We start from the raw sequence: 21,157 nt of genomic DNA on the forward strand, positions 1-21,157 counted from the left end.
CCTCAACTATATGTTAACCACCTTTACTATTTCAAACAATAAAAGAAAATTACAATATAATAATAATTACAATTCTAATAAAAAATTGAAATTATCAAAATTAAATACCCATTCTCACTCACCCTCACAAACAATCACTCCTCCAAGAACCCCAACGACTTCTCATCAAATATTCAACCAACCAGAATTATTAAACATCATCTTATCAAACTTAGATTCAAATTCTTTATTCAATTGTTTAAAAGTCTCGAAATTATGGTATCATTCAACTATCCCATTTATTGAAACTCAAAATTTAACATTTAAATCTTTTAAACAATTGGAAACATTTAATAATAATAATTTAACTAAATTAGTGAATTATTCTCCAAAGAGTTTAATGTTACAAAATATTCATCAATCATCAATCATTCCACAAAATATTTCTTTAAAAAATCTAATTCATTTATCCTATCATAATTGTTCTAAAATTTTACCTCCAATAGATTGGTTTGTTAGTGAAAATTTACAAAGCTTAAAATCCTTAACAATTTCCAATAATCAATTATTAGATGATAATTATCTTCTAAGTATTTCACCTTTTTTAAAGAATTTGAAATATTTAGATTTAAGAGCTTGTTATAATATTTCAGATATAGGTATTACCTCCATAGCTACAAATTGTCCAAACTTAATCTTTATCAATTTAAATAGGAAAAAACACTTCATTGCAACTAAGAAAAACCATATTATCTCAAGTATAAGTTTAATGGCAATTGCAAATTATACAAATATTAAAATCTTGGGAATTAGTGGTAGTTCCATTTGTGATGCCGGAATGTTTCAATTGATTAAGAATAGAGGCAAACATCTTATTACACTATCTATTAATGATTGTACTTTGTTAACAAACCATTCATTAAAAATATTCTCTAATAATTTCAAATTATTACCAATTTTAACAAGATTAGAAATTTGTAGAATTGAAAAAAATTTCGGAAATTTTAATTTAAAGTCTTTACAAAATTGGAGATTGAAAAATCATTTGAATTTATTACAAATCAAATTTACGAACCATCATCATCTTAAATCGCATCATCATTTTTTATAGTTTAATTGTTCTCATATGTATTATTCTCAATTTTGTATTATTCTTATTTCATTTGTATTATTTATTTATTTTTTTATTTTTTTAATTTTTACCTGTTGAAATTTGCGTCGCGTTAGTTCGTGTTTTAGTTGAAAGATTTTTTTAAAATAAAAAAATTAAATTTAAAAAAAACCATCATATAATTATTTAAATTTTGACTTGAAAATTTAAAAATTCGACAACAAAGTTCATCAAATAATGAGTGAATCTAGTAGATATAATCAAAAACCATCTCGTTACAATCCTTCAACCTCAATTAGAGGTAGAGGTAATTACCAATCTTCTCGAGGGAGAGCCCCTTATCATAGGTCAAATAGATATCATCATCATAACAACAACGCTCCGAATCAATACAGCGAATCTTATACACCATATAATTCAACATATAATACACCATACAATGCACAATACAATCAACCCCCAAACCAAGAGCCAAACAGATACTATCAAAATCAACAAACAACTTTTCATAACAACAGAAGATATGATCCTTCATATTCTCAACAGTATTCTTCTTCAAATAACCGATATCAATATTCTCAACAATCATATCAAGATCAAGAACTTCCATCGCCTTATGATGATAACACCAACTCTAATAATATAACTTCACAGGACAATAATAATAATAATAATAATAATAATAATACGACTCATAAAAATTATATACCTCGTCATTCACCCATTCCTTACCATACCCGTGGTAGTGAATCTAATAACACTAATGGACAATCTTCATCAAATGGTATTAGCATTCCTACCACTAATAATGGTATCAATAAATCTCCAATACCGAAAGAAAAAAGGATGGAAGATAGCATATCACCGTTCTTTTATTTGACAGACATTGATAAATCAATAGATAAATCAATTGATCCAACTTTATTTAATAGAACAAAACAAATTTATGAAATAAGTGAAGAGTTAGATAAAAAATTATATGATCATGAATTTCAATTGTTTAAAAATGAATTGGAATTTGGTTTATTGACATCTCAAAGTGAAAGAGATCAATTAAACGTTCAATTAACTCAAGAAAAATTGGATTCCTTATTAATGAGATAGTGTGTATTATTATCAATGACGTTTAACTTTGATGCTTAAATTTAACATTTAAATTCTTTCGAATAATAGATAGGACTATATAACGATTTTTTTTTATTATTATTTTTTTTATAATTTTTTTTTTGTTAGTTTAGTTGATAGAATATAATAAATAATCTCCTTTCTTTCAAAATATATTATTTTGAACAAAATAATTTCAAATTAAACGTTTTCAATTTTTTCATAACCCTATTATTAATTAAATTTTATACCCCGAAAATATTAATTTCCAATATAATAAATAATAAATAAAGTAATAAAATTGAATGTATTCTAAAAATATTTTAACAATATAGGAGAAAAACTCACCTATTTATATATATATATAAACCCAATTGTGTTCAATAAATAATCGCTGTTGGAAATGTCATTTGCTGAACAAGTACAAACCGATAGTTGTGCATTTAACGCCTTGTTATGGGTTGTTTTTTCATTCGGAATTTTGAAATTTGTTAGTTTCACCTTGAGATATGTTTCATTAATTGCTGATCTATTCTTCTTACCAAAAACTAATTTTAAGAAGTACGGTGCCAAAGCTGGTTCATACGCAGTCATTTCAGGTGCTTCTGATGGTATTGGTAAAGAATATGCTGGGCAATTGGCTCAACGTGGTTTCAATTTGGTTTTAATCTCTAGAACTTTATCTAAATTAGAAACTTTACAGAAAGAATTCGAAACTAAATATAAAATTCAAGTTAGAATCTTGGCTATTGATATTTCTCAAGATGTTAAAGAAAATTATATTGCTATTAAAGAAATTTGCAGCGAATTGCCAATTACTGTTTTGATTAACAATGTGGGAAGATCTCATTCTATCCCTGTCCCATTTTTAGAGACTGAAGAACAAGAAATCAGAGATATTATCACCATCAACAATACTGCTACTTTGATGATTACTCAAATCATTGCTCCAATGATCGTAAACACTGTCAAACGTGGTAACAAAAAGCACTGTGGTTTGATCTTAACTATGGGTTCTTTTGGTGGTTTAATCCCTACTCCACTATTAGCTACTTATAGTGGTTCTAAATCTTTCTTACAAGCTTGGTCCAATTCTTTAGCCGGTGAATTGAAATCTTCTAACATCGATGTCGAATTAGTCAACTCCTACTTGGTCACAAGTGCCATGTCAAAGATTAGAAGAACCTCGGTGATGATTCCAAATCCAAGACAATTCGTTAAAGCTACTTTGAATAGTGTTGGAACTCGTGGTGGTTCTCAAAATAGATTCGCTACTATGACTCCATACTGGTCACATGCTCTGTACCAATTTGTTATTAGTGAAACTATTGGTGTATACTCCAAACTAGTCAATTCTATTAATTATTCCATGCATAAATCTATTCGTGCAAGAGCATTAAGAAAGGCTGCTAGAGATGCCAAAAAGAATTAATCTTGTTTCTCTCCTTTTATACGCTCTTCTATATCAAAATGTTTGATTTATGATTAATACCTATCAATTACTACGATATACTACTCAAAGTAACACGTCATAAGTTGTAAAAAAATTTTTTTCTTCTTTTGTACTTTTATGTAAGCTTAGAATTAACATTTAAATTCTTGTTTGGGTATATTTATTGAAATTCCTAAAAGGTTCTTTATTCTTTAGTTAGAAACGCGTAAATAGTTTGAACGAAGGAAAAATGAAATTTCAAATAAGACCTAATAATGGATAAAGTTTGGAAAAAGAATAGTTTCTGGGAAACTCTAACAACGAGTAGCTCGAGATTTAAAGATTTGAATGTGTGTGTTATGAAATAAGAAGCCTAACAAAGCAAGAATTTTATTTTTTTTTTTATTAGTATTAGTTCAACTTTCCATTGAGGAAAAAAAAATTATTGTGTTAAATAATTGTATTAAATTAATATATCAAATTTAAATATAATACAGAAATAGATTATAAGCATTTGAAAATGAGTGGAGAATTAGCAAATTATAAGAGACTTGAAAAAGTTGGGGAAGGTACCTATGGTGTTGTTTATAAGGCTTTGGATTTGCGTAACGGTCAACGAATCGTTGCTTTAAAGAAGATTAGATTAGAAAGTGAAGATGAAGGTGTTCCAAGTACTGCCATTCGTGAAATCTCTCTTTTAAAAGAATTAAAAGATGATAATATTGTTAAGTTATATGATATCGTTCATGCAGACGCACATAAGTTATATCTTGTTTTTGAGTTTTTGGATTTGGATTTAAAAAGATATATGGAAAGTATCCCCAAGGATCAATCATTAGGTGATAAAATTATCAAGAAATTCATGATGCAGTTGTGTAAGGGGATAGCATACTGTCATTCTCATCGTATCTTGCATCGTGATTTGAAACCTCAGAATCTTTTAATAAATAGAGATGGGAATTTGAAATTAGGTGATTTTGGTCTTGCAAGAGCATTTGGTGTCCCATTAAGAGCTTATACACATGAAATTGTCACACTATGGTACAGATCCCCTGAAGTGTTGTTAGGTGGGAAACAATATAGTACTGGTGTGGATATTTGGTCGATCGGGTGTATCTTTGCTGAAATGTGTAATAGAAAGCCGATTTTCAGTGGTGATAGTGAGATTGATCAAATTTTCAAAATCTTTAGAATCCTGGGTACTCCAAACGAATCTATTTGGCCTGATATCGTCTATTTGCCGGATTTCAAACCAAGTTTCCCTAAATGGCACCGTAAGGATTTAGCACAAATTGTTCCATCTCTGGATTCACATGGGATCGATTTATTAGATAAATTATTGGCCTATGATCCTATCAATAGAATAAGCGCAAGAAGAGCTGTCATCCATCCATATTTCCAATAGATGCAGCATTATACCTAAAAATTCGCTCTTTTTAAAACAGTATCGTACACTTTCATTATATATTTCATTTTTCTTTTCCTATTCTCTCTATCTCTCTCTCTCTCTCTCCTCTTCAACCCCTCTCTATCTTTTGGATATATCCATTATATAATCAATCTCACATATATACTACATAATTGTATTATCATCAAACTCAAATGCACTTCTAATAATTTTAATTTTTTTGGCTATTTCTGTTCTTAACGACTGTAATAATTATTTATATTTTATATTCACTAAATACATTTTAAAATAATTAAACATTCCAAAATATTTGCAAAAGAGAGTCTTCAGAAAATAAATAAAATTCTAAAATAATTTAAAATATTATAATCATTTCATCTTTTTACTTTTAATAAAACAATATTATGAAAAATTAACTCTAGTGATTAATAACTTTATACTTTAAATACTTCACGTGATGTGTCAGAATATCCCGCAGTACATTCAGGGTAGGTAACTTTTTGACTACAATTAATTTTTGAATTATCTCGTATTGAAAAATCGCCAAGCTTAAAGGAACCGAAGGTATATTATACAAAAAAATAATATACACATATACAAAAATACATCATAAACGATAGACTCGCTTGAGCTTTCTCAATTAACTAAATTTTGGTTAAAATAGCAATTTGGTTAAATTTTTATTAAATAGAACCACATAATAGAAGAGGTACGATAAACTTAAACCATACACTAGGCTGTTTTAATAAAAGCATAAAAGATAAAAAAAAATTGAAAAAAAAATATAAAGTTTTGCCAAAAAAAATAGGGAAAAACAACAACAAACAAGATTAAAACGCAGAAAAAAAAATAAAGCAAATATACTTTGGTTTTTATTTATGATATAAAGATGTGGCATATGAGAAGCGAGCTTAAGGTACTTATCTATACCAATGTGGTACTTCTAATGACGGCTACTTATATCACATCTGGCCTTATTTTTTTAGTTTGTGATGATGCAACATCTGGTGCCCTAACAGATGCAGAAATCAATCCTCCTCGTGGGATCCCTACTAAACCTTTATTGATCCCCAAGATCATACATCAAACTTATAAAGATGAAAATATACCTGAGCATTGGAAAGCTGGCCAAAAGAGATGTATTGACTTACATACAGACTATCAATACATTCTTTGGACTGATAAAATGATAAATGATTTCATGCAAGAAAATTACCCATGGTTTATGGATACATTTTTAAGTTATGAATACCCTATTGAAAGAGTTGATGCAGTTCGTTATTTTATCTTATACCATTATGGTGGTGTTTATATTGATTTGGATGATGGGTGTGAAAGAAGATTGGATCCATTATTAACAGTACAAGCGTTTGTTAGGAAAACATCACCAGTAGGTGTATCTAATGATGTTATGGGATCAATACCTCATCATCCATTTTATTTGAAATTAATGAATTCATTGAATAAATATAGGAAAAATGTTCATATACCATATTGGACAATTATGTGCTCTACAGGCCCCTTATTTGTTAGTTTAGTTTGGAAGAAATATAAGAGAACTAAAGAATCTAAGGAATTTTTAGTTCGTATCTTACAACCACATGATTATAAAATGCACCCATCATCCTTTTTTGCTATTAGTAAAGGCTCTTCATGGCATACTGAAGATGCTAAATCTATGATGAAATTAGCCACTCATTTATTATCAGCAGTGGTTACAGGATTTATCATTGCGTTTTTCTTATTATATTTAGAATTTTATTTCTATTGTTGGTTATGTCAAAGAAATGATGCTAAGAAGGCTTCTTTATCATCAAACACAGCTTCTCCATCAAATCCATCATCTATTCGAAGAGAAAATCCATCTATTAGAATTATTCATAATGATCCAAGATTATTGAAAAAAGTGTTTGGTCCAATATTAAGATTATCTCGATTCATACCATTTTTAAACCCAACAAATGTTAATACTGATTATTCAAGTTTTAATAGTGGATCTACTAGTCCAAATTTAAGTAATCATAATCCACATGTCCCACATCTGAGTACTTCCAGTTTGAACCCTGCACCATTTTCAGAAGTTGCTTATACTAGTTCTACAAGCGATTTTAGAAATAATAATGAAAATGAATTTTATGAAATGAATGATAATATTAAATAATACCTCTACTTTCTCTCACCAACGTACCTCTACTTTCTCTCACCGACCTACCTCTACGCTATTCATATATTTTGACGTTATCCACAATTGGCAATTTTAATTAAATACTAAATAGATTAATGCATTTATTGAACTATGTAATAATAATTACAAAAATAAAAAAAAAGACTTAATAAAAAATTATTTTTAATAATACAACGGAAGCATGTATATATTTATATATATATATGTGGAAGAATAAGAAAAAATATATTACTATATAGAAGTAATACACTGAAATAAAAAAAAGAATATGAAATTCTGTTTAAAGATTTAATATTTTTATTTGATTGGAAAACTTTGTTTAATTTTTTTTTTTTTCTATATATATATATATATACTTAAAACTTATATATACATATATATAATTTTTTTTTAAAGCTATAAAGCTGGGGTATTATTAATATAGGACAAATGATAATTTAAATGAGATAAAAAAAAGATATCGAATGAAAGGGGAAAAAAAACAAGATGGACATATAGGAAAAAAAAGGGATAAAACAAAGTGAATGTGATTGGTAAAATGAATGTTGATGGTAAGTGAATGTATAGCGGATGTATCGTGGATGTAAAATAGCTAGAGAGTGTTTCTGGTTTAAAAAAGCTAGATTGCTTATTATTGCAAGTTAGCTAGAATGTTTATGGTAAGACAGCAGTGGAATCTGCCTTAGATAACCATTCGTTAACTGTATCAGAAGATAAAGCAGATTCGAAATCATCATCAACTTGGACGACATGAATAGTTTCATCGGCACCATTGAAGATGACAGCAGCTTTCAAAGTACCAGAAGTTGGTCTTTGGAAATAATCTTGAGAACCACCACCACCGGTAGTAGTACCATCGGAACCTTGACCGTCATGAATATGAGTAATTAATTTATTAGAACCTGGGGATAAGATTTCGAATAAATCTAATTCACCACAACCAGTTTCCCAACATGAACAAGAGGAAGAACCGTATTGTAAAGTTCTTGGGATCTTGGCGTTCAATAACCAAATAGCAGGCATATCTTGGTTCAAAGAATCAGAACCGGAAGCATCGGTAGGCATGGAGAATTCAAAGACAAAGATCTTGGAATCACCACCAAACCCATGATAAGCTGGAATACCATCTCTATAATAACCACATTCATTACCTGAACATTGTTGACCAGAAAAGATCATGAATTCTTTACCTGAGGCGATAGTGACGTCACCCAAAGCTTGTGGTGAAGCGGCACCGTCTAACCCATTAGAATCAGCAAATGAAATGGAGTTACCGAAACAAGAAGACCAAATACCTGAACCAGCAGTACCACCTTGATGATTCATAAAGATACAGTTATCGGTGGAACCTGGAGTGAAGTATGAAGATCTGATCCAAGAACCTGAAGTAGAACTAGAACTTGAACTAGAAGAACCGGAGTTTGGAGATGAGGAAGGAGATGAGGAAGGAGTTAAAGCAGCAGCAGAAGTAGCAGCTACAGAAGTGGCAGCTGGAGCGACAGAAGTGGCTGGAGCAGCAGAAGTGGCTGGAGCAACAACAGCGTCAGTAGTAGCAGCAGCTTCCACAGCATCGACATTGCTATCTTGAACAGCAGAGACAATGGTGTTGACTTTAGTGTAAGAGGTTTGAGCACCTTCTGGAGCTTCAGTTGGTTCGGTAGCAACTTGTAAGACAGAACCTTGACCATCTACCCAAACGGTAGAAGTGACTTGGACGTATTCAACAACGACATTTCTCTTGTCATGTTTATGAGAATGCTTTCCATCCTTGGCACCTTCCTTAGCACCTTCCTTGGCACCTTCCTTGTCACCTTCCTTGGCACCTTCCTTGGTACCTTCCTTACCGCCTTTCTTGCCACCTTTCTTACCCTTCTTGGCTTCTCTCTTTTGTAAATTGACAACAGCAGATCCATCTGGATAATAAACACCAAATTGGACCAAATTGATAGGACCTCTAAAATGAACAGACAATTCTTCATCCAATGGAGCCAAAGAGCCAGAAAATGAAGTTTGCTGTTGAGAACATTGACAAGAAGATTCATCCATGTTGGTAACGTCTTGGTATGAACCAGAGTAACCGACATTCGAATAAACAACCGCATCGGTTTCGTCACAATAGTAATTACCGTTGGATAGAGTACAATCCGCTAACACAGCAGAAGCAGACAATAAAGAGGCTGTAGCCAATTGGAATATATTTTTCATAATTAAAAAAAGAGTTTTAATGAGTGACTAAAGGTGAATAAATGAACGTGATGGTGTCTATTTTATCTTATCTATTTATTTATGATAATATTTTTTTTAGAGTATATTTCTTTGCAGATCTTCGCGGATCTCGAGATAGATTGATTTTAAATGAAGGACAGTAGTTGGATTTTTAACACAGAGTTTTGATTGTATGATATCTTGCGAAATTGAATATACACCTTTAATTTTTCGTTTTACTCTTTGTTTTTGCTTTTGGTTTTTATAAAAAAAACACTCAAGAGATTTTATAAAAGAGATCTTTGACAAGATGTATTTAAAGGAATGGCATTTCAAAGAGATATTTATTTTTCCAGAGATTGTTGATACTACAAATAATAACCCTGCATTATTTGTTTATGCTGGTTTGGCCGTTTCCTAAACGGCGACGCTATCTGTTTTGGCGTCGGCGGATTTCCGGAAACAGACATGCTGTTTACCTTTTACCGTTTGCAGCATACTTTTCGCGTTGCTGGGTTTTCTTGAATTTTTCGGGTTTTGCTTAATTATTGCTCTTATTTTTTTCTTTTTTTCTTTTTTTCGGCTCGGGAATTTTCCTTTCATTATTGTGGCATTGCGACGCGTCACAAAAAGCCATGTCGCAAAAGTGTAACAAAGTCGTGGCAAATACGAACGAATTTAAAAATAGAATAGAAATAGAAATAGAATAGAAATAGAAATAGAATAGAAATAGAAATAGAAATAGAAATAGAATATAATAGTCGCCACTTTCCAGACAGGACCCTGGATTTCCCGATGCGGGAACCCGCTATGTAGTGTACTTACTTTGTCGATGCTGGTAATAGTTCCGAATGGGGTAATTTTGGAGACTATTCTGGAGGTAGGAACAGGCATAAGAATAAGTATATTATAGGCATTTCATATTATATGAGACTCTTGAAGTCTTCTTGTTCTATTGTCGTGGTAATTTTTCAGCCTTAATCCCGAGAAAACCTTTAACCCTAAACAGGAAACCCTATAAATATGCACGCACAACCCTGGACGCACAACCCTGATAGCCCCAAATTCCTACCCTTAGGGCACCAGTAAATTCTTACCACATTTGGAAATGCATTAAATTGACCTTTCAAGTAAACATTCCTTTACTGGATCGGACTCACATTCCGTACATTCCCTTGTATTTATTTTTATTCTCTTTTTATCTTTTACCTTATCTTGTATATAATATATGCTAAATTATAGTTAACATTTGTTTTTGTTTTGATATTCACACATCTCATTCTGTCAAAGTTAAACTAAACAATGAGCCACGTGACTCGGCTGATATGGGCCGTGCGCTGCTTTCTCTGTGGCGCAGTTTCTATGCTGCTGTCACTGTTGCTACGGCGGTATCTCCGCACTTTGGTTGCTACGGCTTTGTCTTTGCGGCTTGTACGGCTCGTTTCTTTTGCGCGGCTCTTAGCTCTCGAGATCTCCATTGCGTGCGCGAATTTCTGTGGATCTGCATATCAGCCGAAGCATTTGCTACGGCCCCGTCTCCACAACATGCATGAACGTTCAGGCACGCTGCCGCCCAGTTATCAGCCGGCTCCAGATCATATATAAATCCATCATTGCCTCGAGTTGATTTACTTTTTGTCTATTGTAATCATTTATAATTATTATATAATATTTTATAATATACCATCATATCATACAACCAATACTAAAAAAAAGCAACTCATTATGTCATCAAGTGAAAGCTTAAGCATTGGTGATAAGCATTCACATTACAAAAAAGATGAGGAGGATGTAAGATCTTACACCGAATCTGCCAAATCCTTCGACGGTTACCCAGAACCTCAACCTGGTGAAAATATGGACATTGACACTCAATTGTCTCGTCAATTGTCCAAGATCTTATCCTCTGAAAAAGATGTCGAAAGGTTAGAAGCTCTTTCTCGTGTTATTTCTACAAAGACTAAAAAGGAAATGGATGCCTTCGAAGTCAATGACTTGGATTTCGATTTACGTGCTCTATTGAATTATTTACGTTCTCGTCAATTAGAACAAGGTATTGAACCTGGTGATTCTGGTGTTGCCTTCAAAAATTTAACTGCTGTCGGTATCGATGCTTCCGCTGCTTATGGTCCATCTGTCGAAGAAATGGTTAGAAATTTCACCAACATTCCTCACCGTATCCTTAATAAATTCCGTAAGACCAATGATACTCCAATGAGAAACATTATTCAAAATTGTACTGGTATTATTGAATCCGGTGAAATGTTATTTGTAGTTGGTAGACCAGGTGCTGGTTGTTCTACACTTTTAAAAACCATTTCTGGTGAAACTTCAGAATTACAAGAGATCAATGGTGAATTTTCTTATGATGGGTTAGATCAACATGAAATGATGTCCAATTATAAGGGTTATGTCATTTATGTACCAGAATTGGATAACCATTTCCCAAAGATTACTGTCAAGGAAACTATCGATTTTGCTTTGAAATGTAAGACTCCAAAGACACGTATTGATAATATGTCTCAAAAAGAATATGTTGATAATCTAAGAGATTTGTGGTGTACTGTCTTTGGTTTAAGACACACTTATGCTACTAAAGTCGGTAATGATTTCGTTAGAGGTGTTTCTGGTGGTGAAAGAAAGAGAGTTTCCTTAGTTGAAGCTCAAGCCATGTCTGCTTCTATTTATTCTTGGGATAACGCTACAAGAGGTTTAGATGCCTCCACTGCTTTGGAATTCGCTCAAGCCATCAGAACTGCCACCAATATGATGAACAATTCCGCCATTGTTGCAATTTATCAAGCTGGTGAAAACATTTATGAATTATTCGATAAGACTACTGTTCTTTATAATGGTAAACAAATCTATTTCGGTCCAGCTGATGAAGCTGTTGCTTATTTCCAAAGAATGGGTTGGGTTAAACCAGATAGAATGACTTCTGCTGAATTCTTAACTTCAGTCACTGTCGATTTCGAAAATAGAACTTTAGAAATTGTTCCAGGTTATGAAAATAAAGTTCCAAGATCTGGTGCTGAATTCGAAAAAATGTGGTTAGAATCTCCAGAATATCAAGAATTATTAGATCAATATGATGATTATCAAGCAAGACATCCAGCTAATGAAACTCGTGATAGATTGGCTGTTGCTAAAGAACAAAGAGCTCAAGCCGGTGTTAGACACAAATCTCAATTCACTGTCTCATATTGGTCTCAAGTTCGTTATTGTATGCAAAGAGGTTTCCAAAGAGTTAAAGGTGATGCCACTTATACAAAAGTTTATTTGTCTTCTTTCTTAATTAAAGGTTTGGTTATTGGGTCTATGTTCCACAGAATTGATGATAAATCTCAATCAACAACTTCTGGTGCTTATTCTCGTGGTGGTTTATTGTTCTACGTTTTATTGTTTGCTGCTGTTACTTCTTTGGCTGAAATTTCTAATTCTTTCGCTAATAGACCTATTGTCGTGAAACATCGTTCTTATTCCATGTATCATATCTCTGCTGAAGCTTTACAAGAAATTATTACTGAAATCCCAACCAAATTTTTAGCCATTGTTATGTTAGCCTTATTAACTTATTGGATGCCTTATTTGAAATATGAAGCAGGTCCTTTCTTCCAATACTTCTTATACTTGTTTACTGTTCAACAATGTACTTCTTTCATTTTCAAATTGGTTGCTACTACTACTACTGATGGTACTACTGCTCACGCTATTGGTGGTCTTTGGGTTTTAATGTTATGTGTTTATACAGGGTTTGTTTTACCAGTTGGTTCTATGCATCATTGGATTAAATGGTTCCATTTCTTAAATCCTTTGAATTACGGGTTTGAATCTTTAATGGCCACTGAATTCCATGGTAGACAAATGTTATGTTCTCAATTGATTCCTTCAGGTAGAGGTTATGAAAATGTTGATATTGCTAACCAAGTCTGTAACGCTGTCGGTGCCGTGAAGGGTCAATTATACGTTTCTGGTGACAAATATATTGATCATAGTTATCATTTCGCTTATAAACATGCTTGGAGAAACTGGGGTGTTAATGTCGTCTGGACTTTTGGTTATATTGTTGCAAATGTTGCCTTATCTGAATATATGAAACCTGTTTCTGCTGGGGGTGATCTTTTATTATATAAGAGAGGTCATATGCCAACCTTTGGTACTGAAAACGCTGATGCTAAGACTGCCACTAGAGAAGAAATGATGGAAGCTTTGAATGGTCCAAATGTCGATTTGAAAGCTGTTATCGAAGCCAAAGATGTTTACACCTGGAATCATTTGGATTATGTTATCCCTTACGACGGTGCTACTAGACAATTACTATCTGATGTTTTCGGTTATGTTAAACCAGGTAAGATGACTGCTTTAATGGGTGAATCTGGTGCTGGTAAGACTACTCTATTGAATGTTTTAGCTCAAAGAATTAATATGGGTACCATTACTGGTGATATGTTGGTTAACGGTAAGTCTTTACCAGCTTCCTTCAATAGATCTTGTGGTTACGTCGCTCAAGCAGATAACCATATGGCTGAATTGTCTGTTAGAGAATCTTTAAGATTTGCTGCTTTATTGAGACAACCTCAATCCACTCCTGTCGAAGAAAAATTGGAATACGTCGAAAAGATTATTTTATTACTAGGTATGCAAAATTATGCTGAAGCTTTAGTTGGTCAAACTGGTAGAGGTCTAAATGTCGAACAAAGAAAGAAATTATCTATTGGTGTCGAATTGGTCGCTAAACCTTCATTGTTATTATTCTTGGATGAACCTACTTCTGGTTTGGATTCTCAATCTGCTTGGTCTATTGTTCAATTCATGAGAGCTTTGGCTGATTCTGGTCAATCTATCTTATGTACTATCCATCAACCTTCTGCTACATTATTCGAAGTTTTTGATAGATTATTATTGTTGAAAAAGGGTGGTAAGATGGTTTATTTCGGTGATATTGGTCCTCATTCCTCTACTTTGTTAAGTTATTTTGAACGTCAATCTGGTATTAAGTGTGGTAAATCTGAAAACCCTGCTGAATATATTTTGAATTGTATTGGTGCTGGTGCAACCGCTTCAGTAGAAGCTGATTGGCATGATCTATGGTTGGAATCCCCAGAATGTGCTTTTGAAAGGGCTGCTGTTGATGAATTACATGAAAAATTGATGTCTAGAACTACTGCTGATGATCCAGAATTGGCTGGTAAATTTGCTGCTCCTTACTCTACTCAAATCAGAATCGTATTACATAGAACTTTCTTGCAATTCTGGAGATCTCCTATTTACATTAGAGCCAAGTTTACAGAAGCTGTTACTTGTGCTTTATTCGTTGGTTTATCTTATGTTGGTGTCAATCATTCTATTGGTGGTGCAACTGAAGCTTTCTCTTCGTGTTTTATGTTATTGTTAATTGCTTTGGCTATGATTAATCAATTATGTGTTTTTGCTTTTGAATCAAGAGAATTATATGAGGTCAGAGAAGCTGCTTCCAATACTTTCCACTGGTCTGCTTTATTGTTATGCCATTGTTGGGTCGAAACTAGTTGGTCTATTGCCACTCAATTCTTGTGTTACTTATTCTATTACTGGCCTGCTCAATTTAACGGTCGTGCTGCTGAGGCTGGGTTCTTCTTCTTCTTCTACGTATTGATTTTCCCAATCTATTTTGTCTCGTACGGTTTATGGTTATTATACTTGTCTCCAGATGTTCCATCTGCCAATATGATCAATTCCAATTTATTTGCTGCTATGTTGTTATTCTGTGGTATTTTACAACCAAAGGAAAAGATGCCAGGTTTCTGGAGAGCTTTAATGTACCAAGTTTCTCCATTCACTTATGTTGTCCAAGCTTTAGTTGGTCCAGTTGTTCATAACAAGAAAGTCATCTGTAATCATAATGAATTCAACGTTTTTGACCCACCTGCAGATCAAACTTGTGCCTCTTACATGACTACTTTCATTGAAGATCACGGTGGCTATTTAAAGAATCCAAACGCTACTTCTGATTGTCACTATTGTTTGTATGACCTTCAAGATGAAGTTGTTCTTCAATATAATGTTAAGTTCCATCAAAGATGGAGAAATTTCGGTTTCATGTGGGCATACATTATCTTCAATTATTGTGCTATGTTGATATGTTACTATGTCATGAGAGTCAAGGTCTGGTCCTTAAAATCAGTATTAGATTTCAAGAAATGGTTTAATGGTCCAAAGAAAGATAGACATGAAAAGGATTCTACCATTTTCCAACAAAAAGCTGGTGATACAGCTAAGGTTCAAAAATCAGCTTAAACCTAAGTTCATGCAGTTTTTTTTATAATTTTCCACTCATTACCTAAATTTACCGTTCTTACATTTACTAATTATCCATTCCTCATTTTATTACTTGATAGATTAAACCATTTATACTTTTTTATTTTAATTCATTAAAAACTTTTCTAATACCAATAATGGATTTTTATATGTTAATTTTACGCACATTTGTCTGTTATTCTTTACCAATGTTTATATTTTAAATACTTAATTAATTATCTATAGATTTTTTCTCTTTTTAAGATTCTTCTGTTCTCAACTCTTCTATTTTATTTTAACGCCTTTCGCATACTTTTTTCAATAAAGGTATTTCGCGTCTTAACTTATATTAGGGTTCTAATTATCTAGATTTATGAATTGATTTATTTCCCTCAGTGTCTACATCTTGAACATAAAATAAAAGACACATAAGTGCAGTTTCTACTTGGCATATTACACTAATTAATAACATTAGATTTACCATTGTTTTCCATATTTTTCAACTCCAGAACTTATTAGCATTGAAAATTGGATCATAATATTGCCGATATAGTAGAAATATTGATTAAATTATGCCATACACCAAATTATATTTCAACAGGTTATCCCTAGGTTTAGTGAAGAGCTCAACTCAAATTAATAAGAGATATAAACACAATTCAACTATATCAAAAGATTTGTCAAATTTTCAAATCACTAAAAATGAACAAGATCTTATAAATAATTTACCATTTTTTAAGAATATAGAGAAAAAGAAGCCAAAAAAAGCGAAAAAGTCAGAAACAGAGGCTGGTGAAAGGGGTGTATATGTTAATAAAAAGTTAGCTGTCGTTGGAAACTATTTTGCTGATCCTGAAAATGAAGGATACTTTAAGTATACTTTACCAGAATCAAAAACAAATCCATATTATGATGTGCTAGCAAGTGGTAAATTAGACAAAATAATTCAATCAAAGAAGGAACTACCGAGGTTATCAGTTACTAAGTTGCTTACTAAAAGGTGGTGTGAATTGCGTGAAACCTATGATATTTATTCAAGATTACCAATCTTTTCACATAACCAAGTTAAAGTAGGTAACATAATTCATTCCAAATTAGAAAATATCTCACATCCATTAGAAGTAGAAGTTGAACAATTTAAAAAAGAATTTGAACTGATTGTTCCTACAGATTCTTTCCATAATTTTGCTAACAAATGGATTGATTTAATATCAAAATTTGCAGTGTTATATCTAGAGGGAGACGCTCGTGAAATTCTTTGTCATGGGTATCTTAATTCCAAATCTGATAATTTTTTAAAAAATAAAACTGCTGATAATTTTTCAGAAGATATTTTGGTCAGTGGTATTGCAGATCATTTATTTATCAGAAGAAGAAAAAGACCCGAAGGAGACGATAATCATATACTCTTCCCAGAAATCCAACTCAAATCAGATATATTTGATTCATTTAGCTCAGATATGGATACCATATTAAACTACCTAGATAAAAATATTAATCAACTAATATCAAATCTAGAAGTTGTTATAACAGATGTTAAGACAAGAAATAGTAAGACAATCCCTGCTTATTCTTCAGTAGTCAAATATTCGAAACTTCAAGTAATGTATTATAGATATTTATTAAAACTCTTGTCTAGTGATCCTAAAATTACATATCATAATTTATTGAAGAATGTAAGATATAGAGGATTTGATGTTGATAAACCCATTGATCCAGCAATGATGATTCCAATTCTAATGTCATCCGATCTCTTCATGAATGATTGTAGAAAATTAAGGGATGGCCTAACAGTACCGAATAATTTTTTTAAAACTGATCCTCATTCAAACCAAGGAACCCAAAACAAAGCTTATGATTGGTCTAAGTATGAAAATATCATAGCTGATCCAAATATTCAAAATAGGTTATCTGAGTTTTTCGTTAAATGGAAACAACCAGTAACTCTAAGATATTTAGCAATGAGAATGAGTCAATTTTATTATTATACCGGCAAACTGTTATCTAACCAACTATATATTGAGTACTATTTCAAAGGGGTTAACTTTCAAACTACTCCTTTTAAATACAACCATCAATTATTAGAAGATGAAATTAAAAGTAGTTCTAAATTTTGGTTTGGTAAAAGATCAATCGAGCCTATTGACCCATCAATGAAAAATTTAAGATCCTATTGCGATAACTGTGATTATAAGAGTGTTTGCTTATGGAAAAAAGAAGGCTTTGAAAAACTTAATGGATTAGGCAAAGACTTACTAAATGTCCAAAAGCACTTCATAAACGGCTCATTAAATGGAAATAACTTGGGCGAAAGTTCTTTACTGTAGTTAATCAAGTATAAAATGTGCTACATTCTGGTCTAGATTACATAATGAAATTCAAATTATTTTTCAAACAACTTTTTTTTCTCATTTTTAAAAGTTTATTTTCCTTATCTTTAAACAAATTCTTTATCCTTTAGTTAACTATAAAACTAAGCATATATTTGAATATATCAAATATTTTTATCCTGCATTCATTCATTTTCATTGCATTTTCATTAATCTGTAAAGCGAAGATATCTTAGGAATAGCTTTAAAATTAACCTAAAAACACAAACGCGCTGAAGTTTAGCATTTTGTATTTTAACATTTATTTATACACGGTATGCGTTACATATTATCAAATTACCAAGTGTTAAGTTATAAAAGTTTTGAAAGTGTAGCATCAAGAAATTATGCTACAGGACAATTTTTAAAAGAAAAAATTCTTAAAAAACTCATTGAAGAGCCCATTATCATCCATAAATGATAAGACCGAAGAAAATCATTCAAATGAGTTAATTCAAAATATGTTATCTATTCTCGAACATTCTAATTACTCTCAAAAATTGATCTTATTACAAATGCACAAAAACTAACAGAAGCTGAACCACGACTATTTAATGAGCGATAATGCTATATACCAAAATAAAGTACCTCCATTATCTATTTGCGAGTTTCTTATTGGGGAACAATGCCCCCATGCTTTTCTTTCAGAGAACTCTGAATTTAGTTCCAACCAACATCTAGTTTTGCGCTCAAAATTAGAAGAACTTACCCATCCTTCAGTGATTGCGAAGAGAAAATTTATATCATCATCTAAGCTAAATCCTCCAGAATCTGTAACTAAAGGACTAGTAAGTCACTGGGGAGGTAGTGCAGGAATACTTGCAACTTTATTTTTAAGTGGTGAAGCTCGTGAAGTTAATTGCCATAGGATGCTCCAATCACAGACAAATACCTTCATTTCAGGTCAAAAATATGTTTTAAAAACCATGAAAATCCCAGTATATGAAACTGTGGGCCATTTATTACTAAGATCGAAGAAAAATGAAACGTCCACTTCAATCAATCCCTTAAAAATATCAACAATAAAGTTTGGGATCAAAGCAGGAGGTAAACTTCGATATTCTTTAAATTGTCCGGAAACTAATCTATTGAGGCTAAAAGAACGATCTGAGATAGTACTTAGAGATGTTAAAACTATGAAAGCTGCATCATCACCTCAAGAGGAATGCATGCTTAACTTTTTGAAGTTACAGACTATGTATCGTAGATATGGTTTGGAAAGTTTAGGTTGCTCCGTTGAAACCACTTATGATGCTATTTTGTCAGACGCCATAAAAGCAGATATTGATATCGATGGGCCCATTGATCCGGAAATTGTAATACCAATTGTAATGGCTAATAATATTTTCAGAAAAGATTTCAGAAGGTTTTTGAATGGTTCATCTATCCCATATAATCACTTTAAGAAAAACCCATTTATCTTACCTAGTAAACAAAAGAAGTATGCTCCCTATGATTGGTCCAAATACAAAGACAATAAGGTAATTAAAGATAATTTACCTGAGTTACTTACTGTTTGGAAAACACCCTTAACCTTGCGTTATTTTGCTTCAGGATNNNGAAGTCAGCTTTATTACTTCACAGGCCAACTATTGTCTGATAATCTTTATCTTGAATATTATTATAACTGGGAGAAATTCGAATTACATCCATTTAAGTATTCTTTTCCAGAGTTGAATAAATCTCTAAGCAACGCTTTTAATTTTTGGTTTGAGAGAAAAGAAATTATGCATCCTAATCACCAGTAAAAATCGAGAACGAAGGCCCTAGTTGATTCAGCTTTCTTGCATGGAGTATATATGAATACTACTATTATCGGAAATACTATTTTAAACACATATTATCGCTAGAATGCTATAACATGCTAGTAATTCATCCTTACAGTAAGGGCTTGTATACCATCATTTCATATAATTATATGGCTATTTTTGATAAATATAAATATGACGACATTTGAAACTTTTAATATTTTTAGATATTTATTTTATAGATTATCTACAATTATTATAGAATTTAATGGGCTATTTAAACGTCATAATGTACTTATTTATTAACTATATTAAGAATAAAAGTTGACGATGAGATTAACACTAGAGTTGGAGACCTATCAGTATCTAACTATGATAAAGCCAAAATCTTGTCTTACGCTCTCAATCAATCGCAGTAGGTGATAGTAGCAAACTGCTTTCTATTTATCATATAGAACCTTTTTTAGTTTTCTTATATTTTTATTTTTAAATATTACTATATAAGAATAGATATGAAATTCAATAAGTTTATGTTAAATGCTGAAACTAATATATACATGAAATCCTTAATGATATTTTTAATTAACTTCTGTGCCATCTTCCGGTACTAATACATCGGCATCTTCTAGAAGTTTGGCTAGTTCACCTGATTGCGACATATTTGTAATAATATCACAGCCACCAACAAACTCCTTATTAACAAACAGTTGAGGAATAGTTGGCCATTCAGTATATTCCTTTATACCATTACGTAATTCTGGATCTTCCAAGACATTAAAAGCTGCAAATTTAGCAGGATCAACACCTTGTTGACCCAAAAGTGAAATAGTAGCTCTTGAAAATCCACATTGTGGGAATTCTGGAGTACCTTTCATAAAAAGAACAACTGGTGCAGTGCCAATAGCTTCTTCAATAGCCTTTTTGACTTCTGTTGATAAGAATAGTCTGGTTTGCATTTGCATTATGCTTGCTGGACGAGCAACCATTCTAAAAGTTGGCTTTAATAAGGAAGTAGCTCTTAAGAACATGCTAATGTATGTATATGTAATGGTATTGATATGGGTTAATTGATACGGTTTACAACTTTAATAAAACTTTGCTATTTATTCACATATTTAAATCTACCTTTTTTTGAACATCGATTTCGTTTCTCTTGGTAATTAAATTTCGGAGCTGATAGATAAGATGTCAGACTGTAAGGAAAATGAATGGAAGAGTCATCAAAAAAACATAATACTTAAAAATGGGAATAAAAGACACGTTAATTATTATTATTATGAAGTTACTTAAACTTTAAAAGATGAATAAATATTACATGAAAATATTAAAAAAAAAACATT

General features: G+C 31.8%; 10 protein-coding genes across 10 annotated transcripts; 8 read left to right on the top strand and 2 right to left on the bottom strand.

Moving 5' to 3' along the window:
* Positions 1 to 10: 10 nt before the first annotated feature.
* Positions 11 to 1,090, top strand: AMN1 (Amn1p; the record flags this gene model as incomplete). Its single annotated transcript, XM_004182093.1, has 1 exon — positions 11 to 1,090. One exon carries the CDS (start codon positions 11 to 13, stop codon positions 1,088 to 1,090), a length of 1,080 nt encoding a protein of 359 aa, XP_004182141.1.
* Positions 1,091 to 1,327: 237 nt separating this feature from the next.
* On the top strand, positions 1,328 to 2,194 carry LGE1 (Lge1p; the record flags this gene model as incomplete). Its single annotated transcript, XM_004182094.1, has 1 exon — positions 1,328 to 2,194. One exon carries the CDS (start codon positions 1,328 to 1,330, stop codon positions 2,192 to 2,194), a length of 867 nt encoding a protein of 288 aa, XP_004182142.1.
* A 403-nt stretch (positions 2,195 to 2,597) lies between these two features.
* Positions 2,598 to 3,626, top strand: IFA38 (ketoreductase; the record flags this gene model as incomplete). Its single annotated transcript, XM_004182095.1, has 1 exon — positions 2,598 to 3,626. The coding sequence occupies one exon, from the start codon at positions 2,598 to 2,600 to the stop codon at positions 3,624 to 3,626; it is 1,029 nt and encodes a 342-aa protein (XP_004182143.1).
* A 520-nt stretch (positions 3,627 to 4,146) lies between these two features.
* CDC28 (cyclin-dependent serine/threonine-protein kinase CDC28) lies at positions 4,147 to 5,031 on the top strand (the record flags this gene model as incomplete). The annotated part of the gene is made up of 1 exon (XM_004182096.1): positions 4,147 to 5,031. One exon carries the CDS (start codon positions 4,147 to 4,149, stop codon positions 5,029 to 5,031), a length of 885 nt encoding a protein of 294 aa, XP_004182144.1.
* Positions 5,032 to 5,932: 901 nt separating this feature from the next.
* CSH1 (mannosylinositol phosphorylceramide synthase catalytic subunit CSH1) lies at positions 5,933 to 7,195 on the top strand (the record flags this gene model as incomplete). The annotated part of the gene is made up of 1 exon (XM_004182097.1): positions 5,933 to 7,195. The coding sequence occupies one exon, from the start codon at positions 5,933 to 5,935 to the stop codon at positions 7,193 to 7,195; it is 1,263 nt and encodes a 420-aa protein (XP_004182145.1).
* Positions 7,196 to 7,873: 678 nt separating this feature from the next.
* TOS1 (Tos1p) lies at positions 7,874 to 9,424 on the bottom strand (the record flags this gene model as incomplete). Its single annotated transcript, XM_004182098.1, has 1 exon — positions 7,874 to 9,424. One exon carries the CDS (start codon positions 9,422 to 9,424, stop codon positions 7,874 to 7,876), a length of 1,551 nt encoding a protein of 516 aa, XP_004182146.1.
* Positions 9,425 to 11,149: 1,725 nt separating this feature from the next.
* On the top strand, positions 11,150 to 15,700 carry PDR12 (ATP-binding cassette multidrug transporter PDR12; the record flags this gene model as incomplete). The annotated part of the gene is made up of 1 exon (XM_004182099.1): positions 11,150 to 15,700. One exon carries the CDS (start codon positions 11,150 to 11,152, stop codon positions 15,698 to 15,700), a length of 4,551 nt encoding a protein of 1,516 aa, XP_004182147.1.
* A 572-nt stretch (positions 15,701 to 16,272) lies between these two features.
* EXO5 (Exo5p) lies at positions 16,273 to 18,027 on the top strand (the record flags this gene model as incomplete). Its single annotated transcript, XM_004182100.1, has 1 exon — positions 16,273 to 18,027. One exon carries the CDS (start codon positions 16,273 to 16,275, stop codon positions 18,025 to 18,027), a length of 1,755 nt encoding a protein of 584 aa, XP_004182148.1.
* Positions 18,028 to 18,623: 596 nt separating this feature from the next.
* Positions 18,624 to 19,817, top strand: TBLA0H03490 (uncharacterized protein; the record flags this gene model as incomplete). Its single annotated transcript, XM_004182101.1, has 1 exon — positions 18,624 to 19,817. The coding sequence occupies one exon, from the start codon at positions 18,624 to 18,626 to the stop codon at positions 19,815 to 19,817; it is 1,194 nt and encodes a 397-aa protein (XP_004182149.1).
* A 578-nt stretch (positions 19,818 to 20,395) lies between these two features.
* GRX5 (monothiol glutaredoxin GRX5) lies at positions 20,396 to 20,845 on the bottom strand (the record flags this gene model as incomplete). The annotated part of the gene is made up of 1 exon (XM_004182102.1): positions 20,396 to 20,845. One exon carries the CDS (start codon positions 20,843 to 20,845, stop codon positions 20,396 to 20,398), a length of 450 nt encoding a protein of 149 aa, XP_004182150.1.
* Positions 20,846 to 21,157: the final 312 nt, after the last annotated feature.

Source organism: Henningerozyma blattae, chromosome 8, assembly GCF_000315915.1.
Source record: "Henningerozyma blattae CBS 6284 chromosome 8, complete genome".
Taxonomy (NCBI): Eukaryota; Fungi; Ascomycota; class Saccharomycetes; order Saccharomycetales; family Saccharomycetaceae; genus Henningerozyma; species Henningerozyma blattae.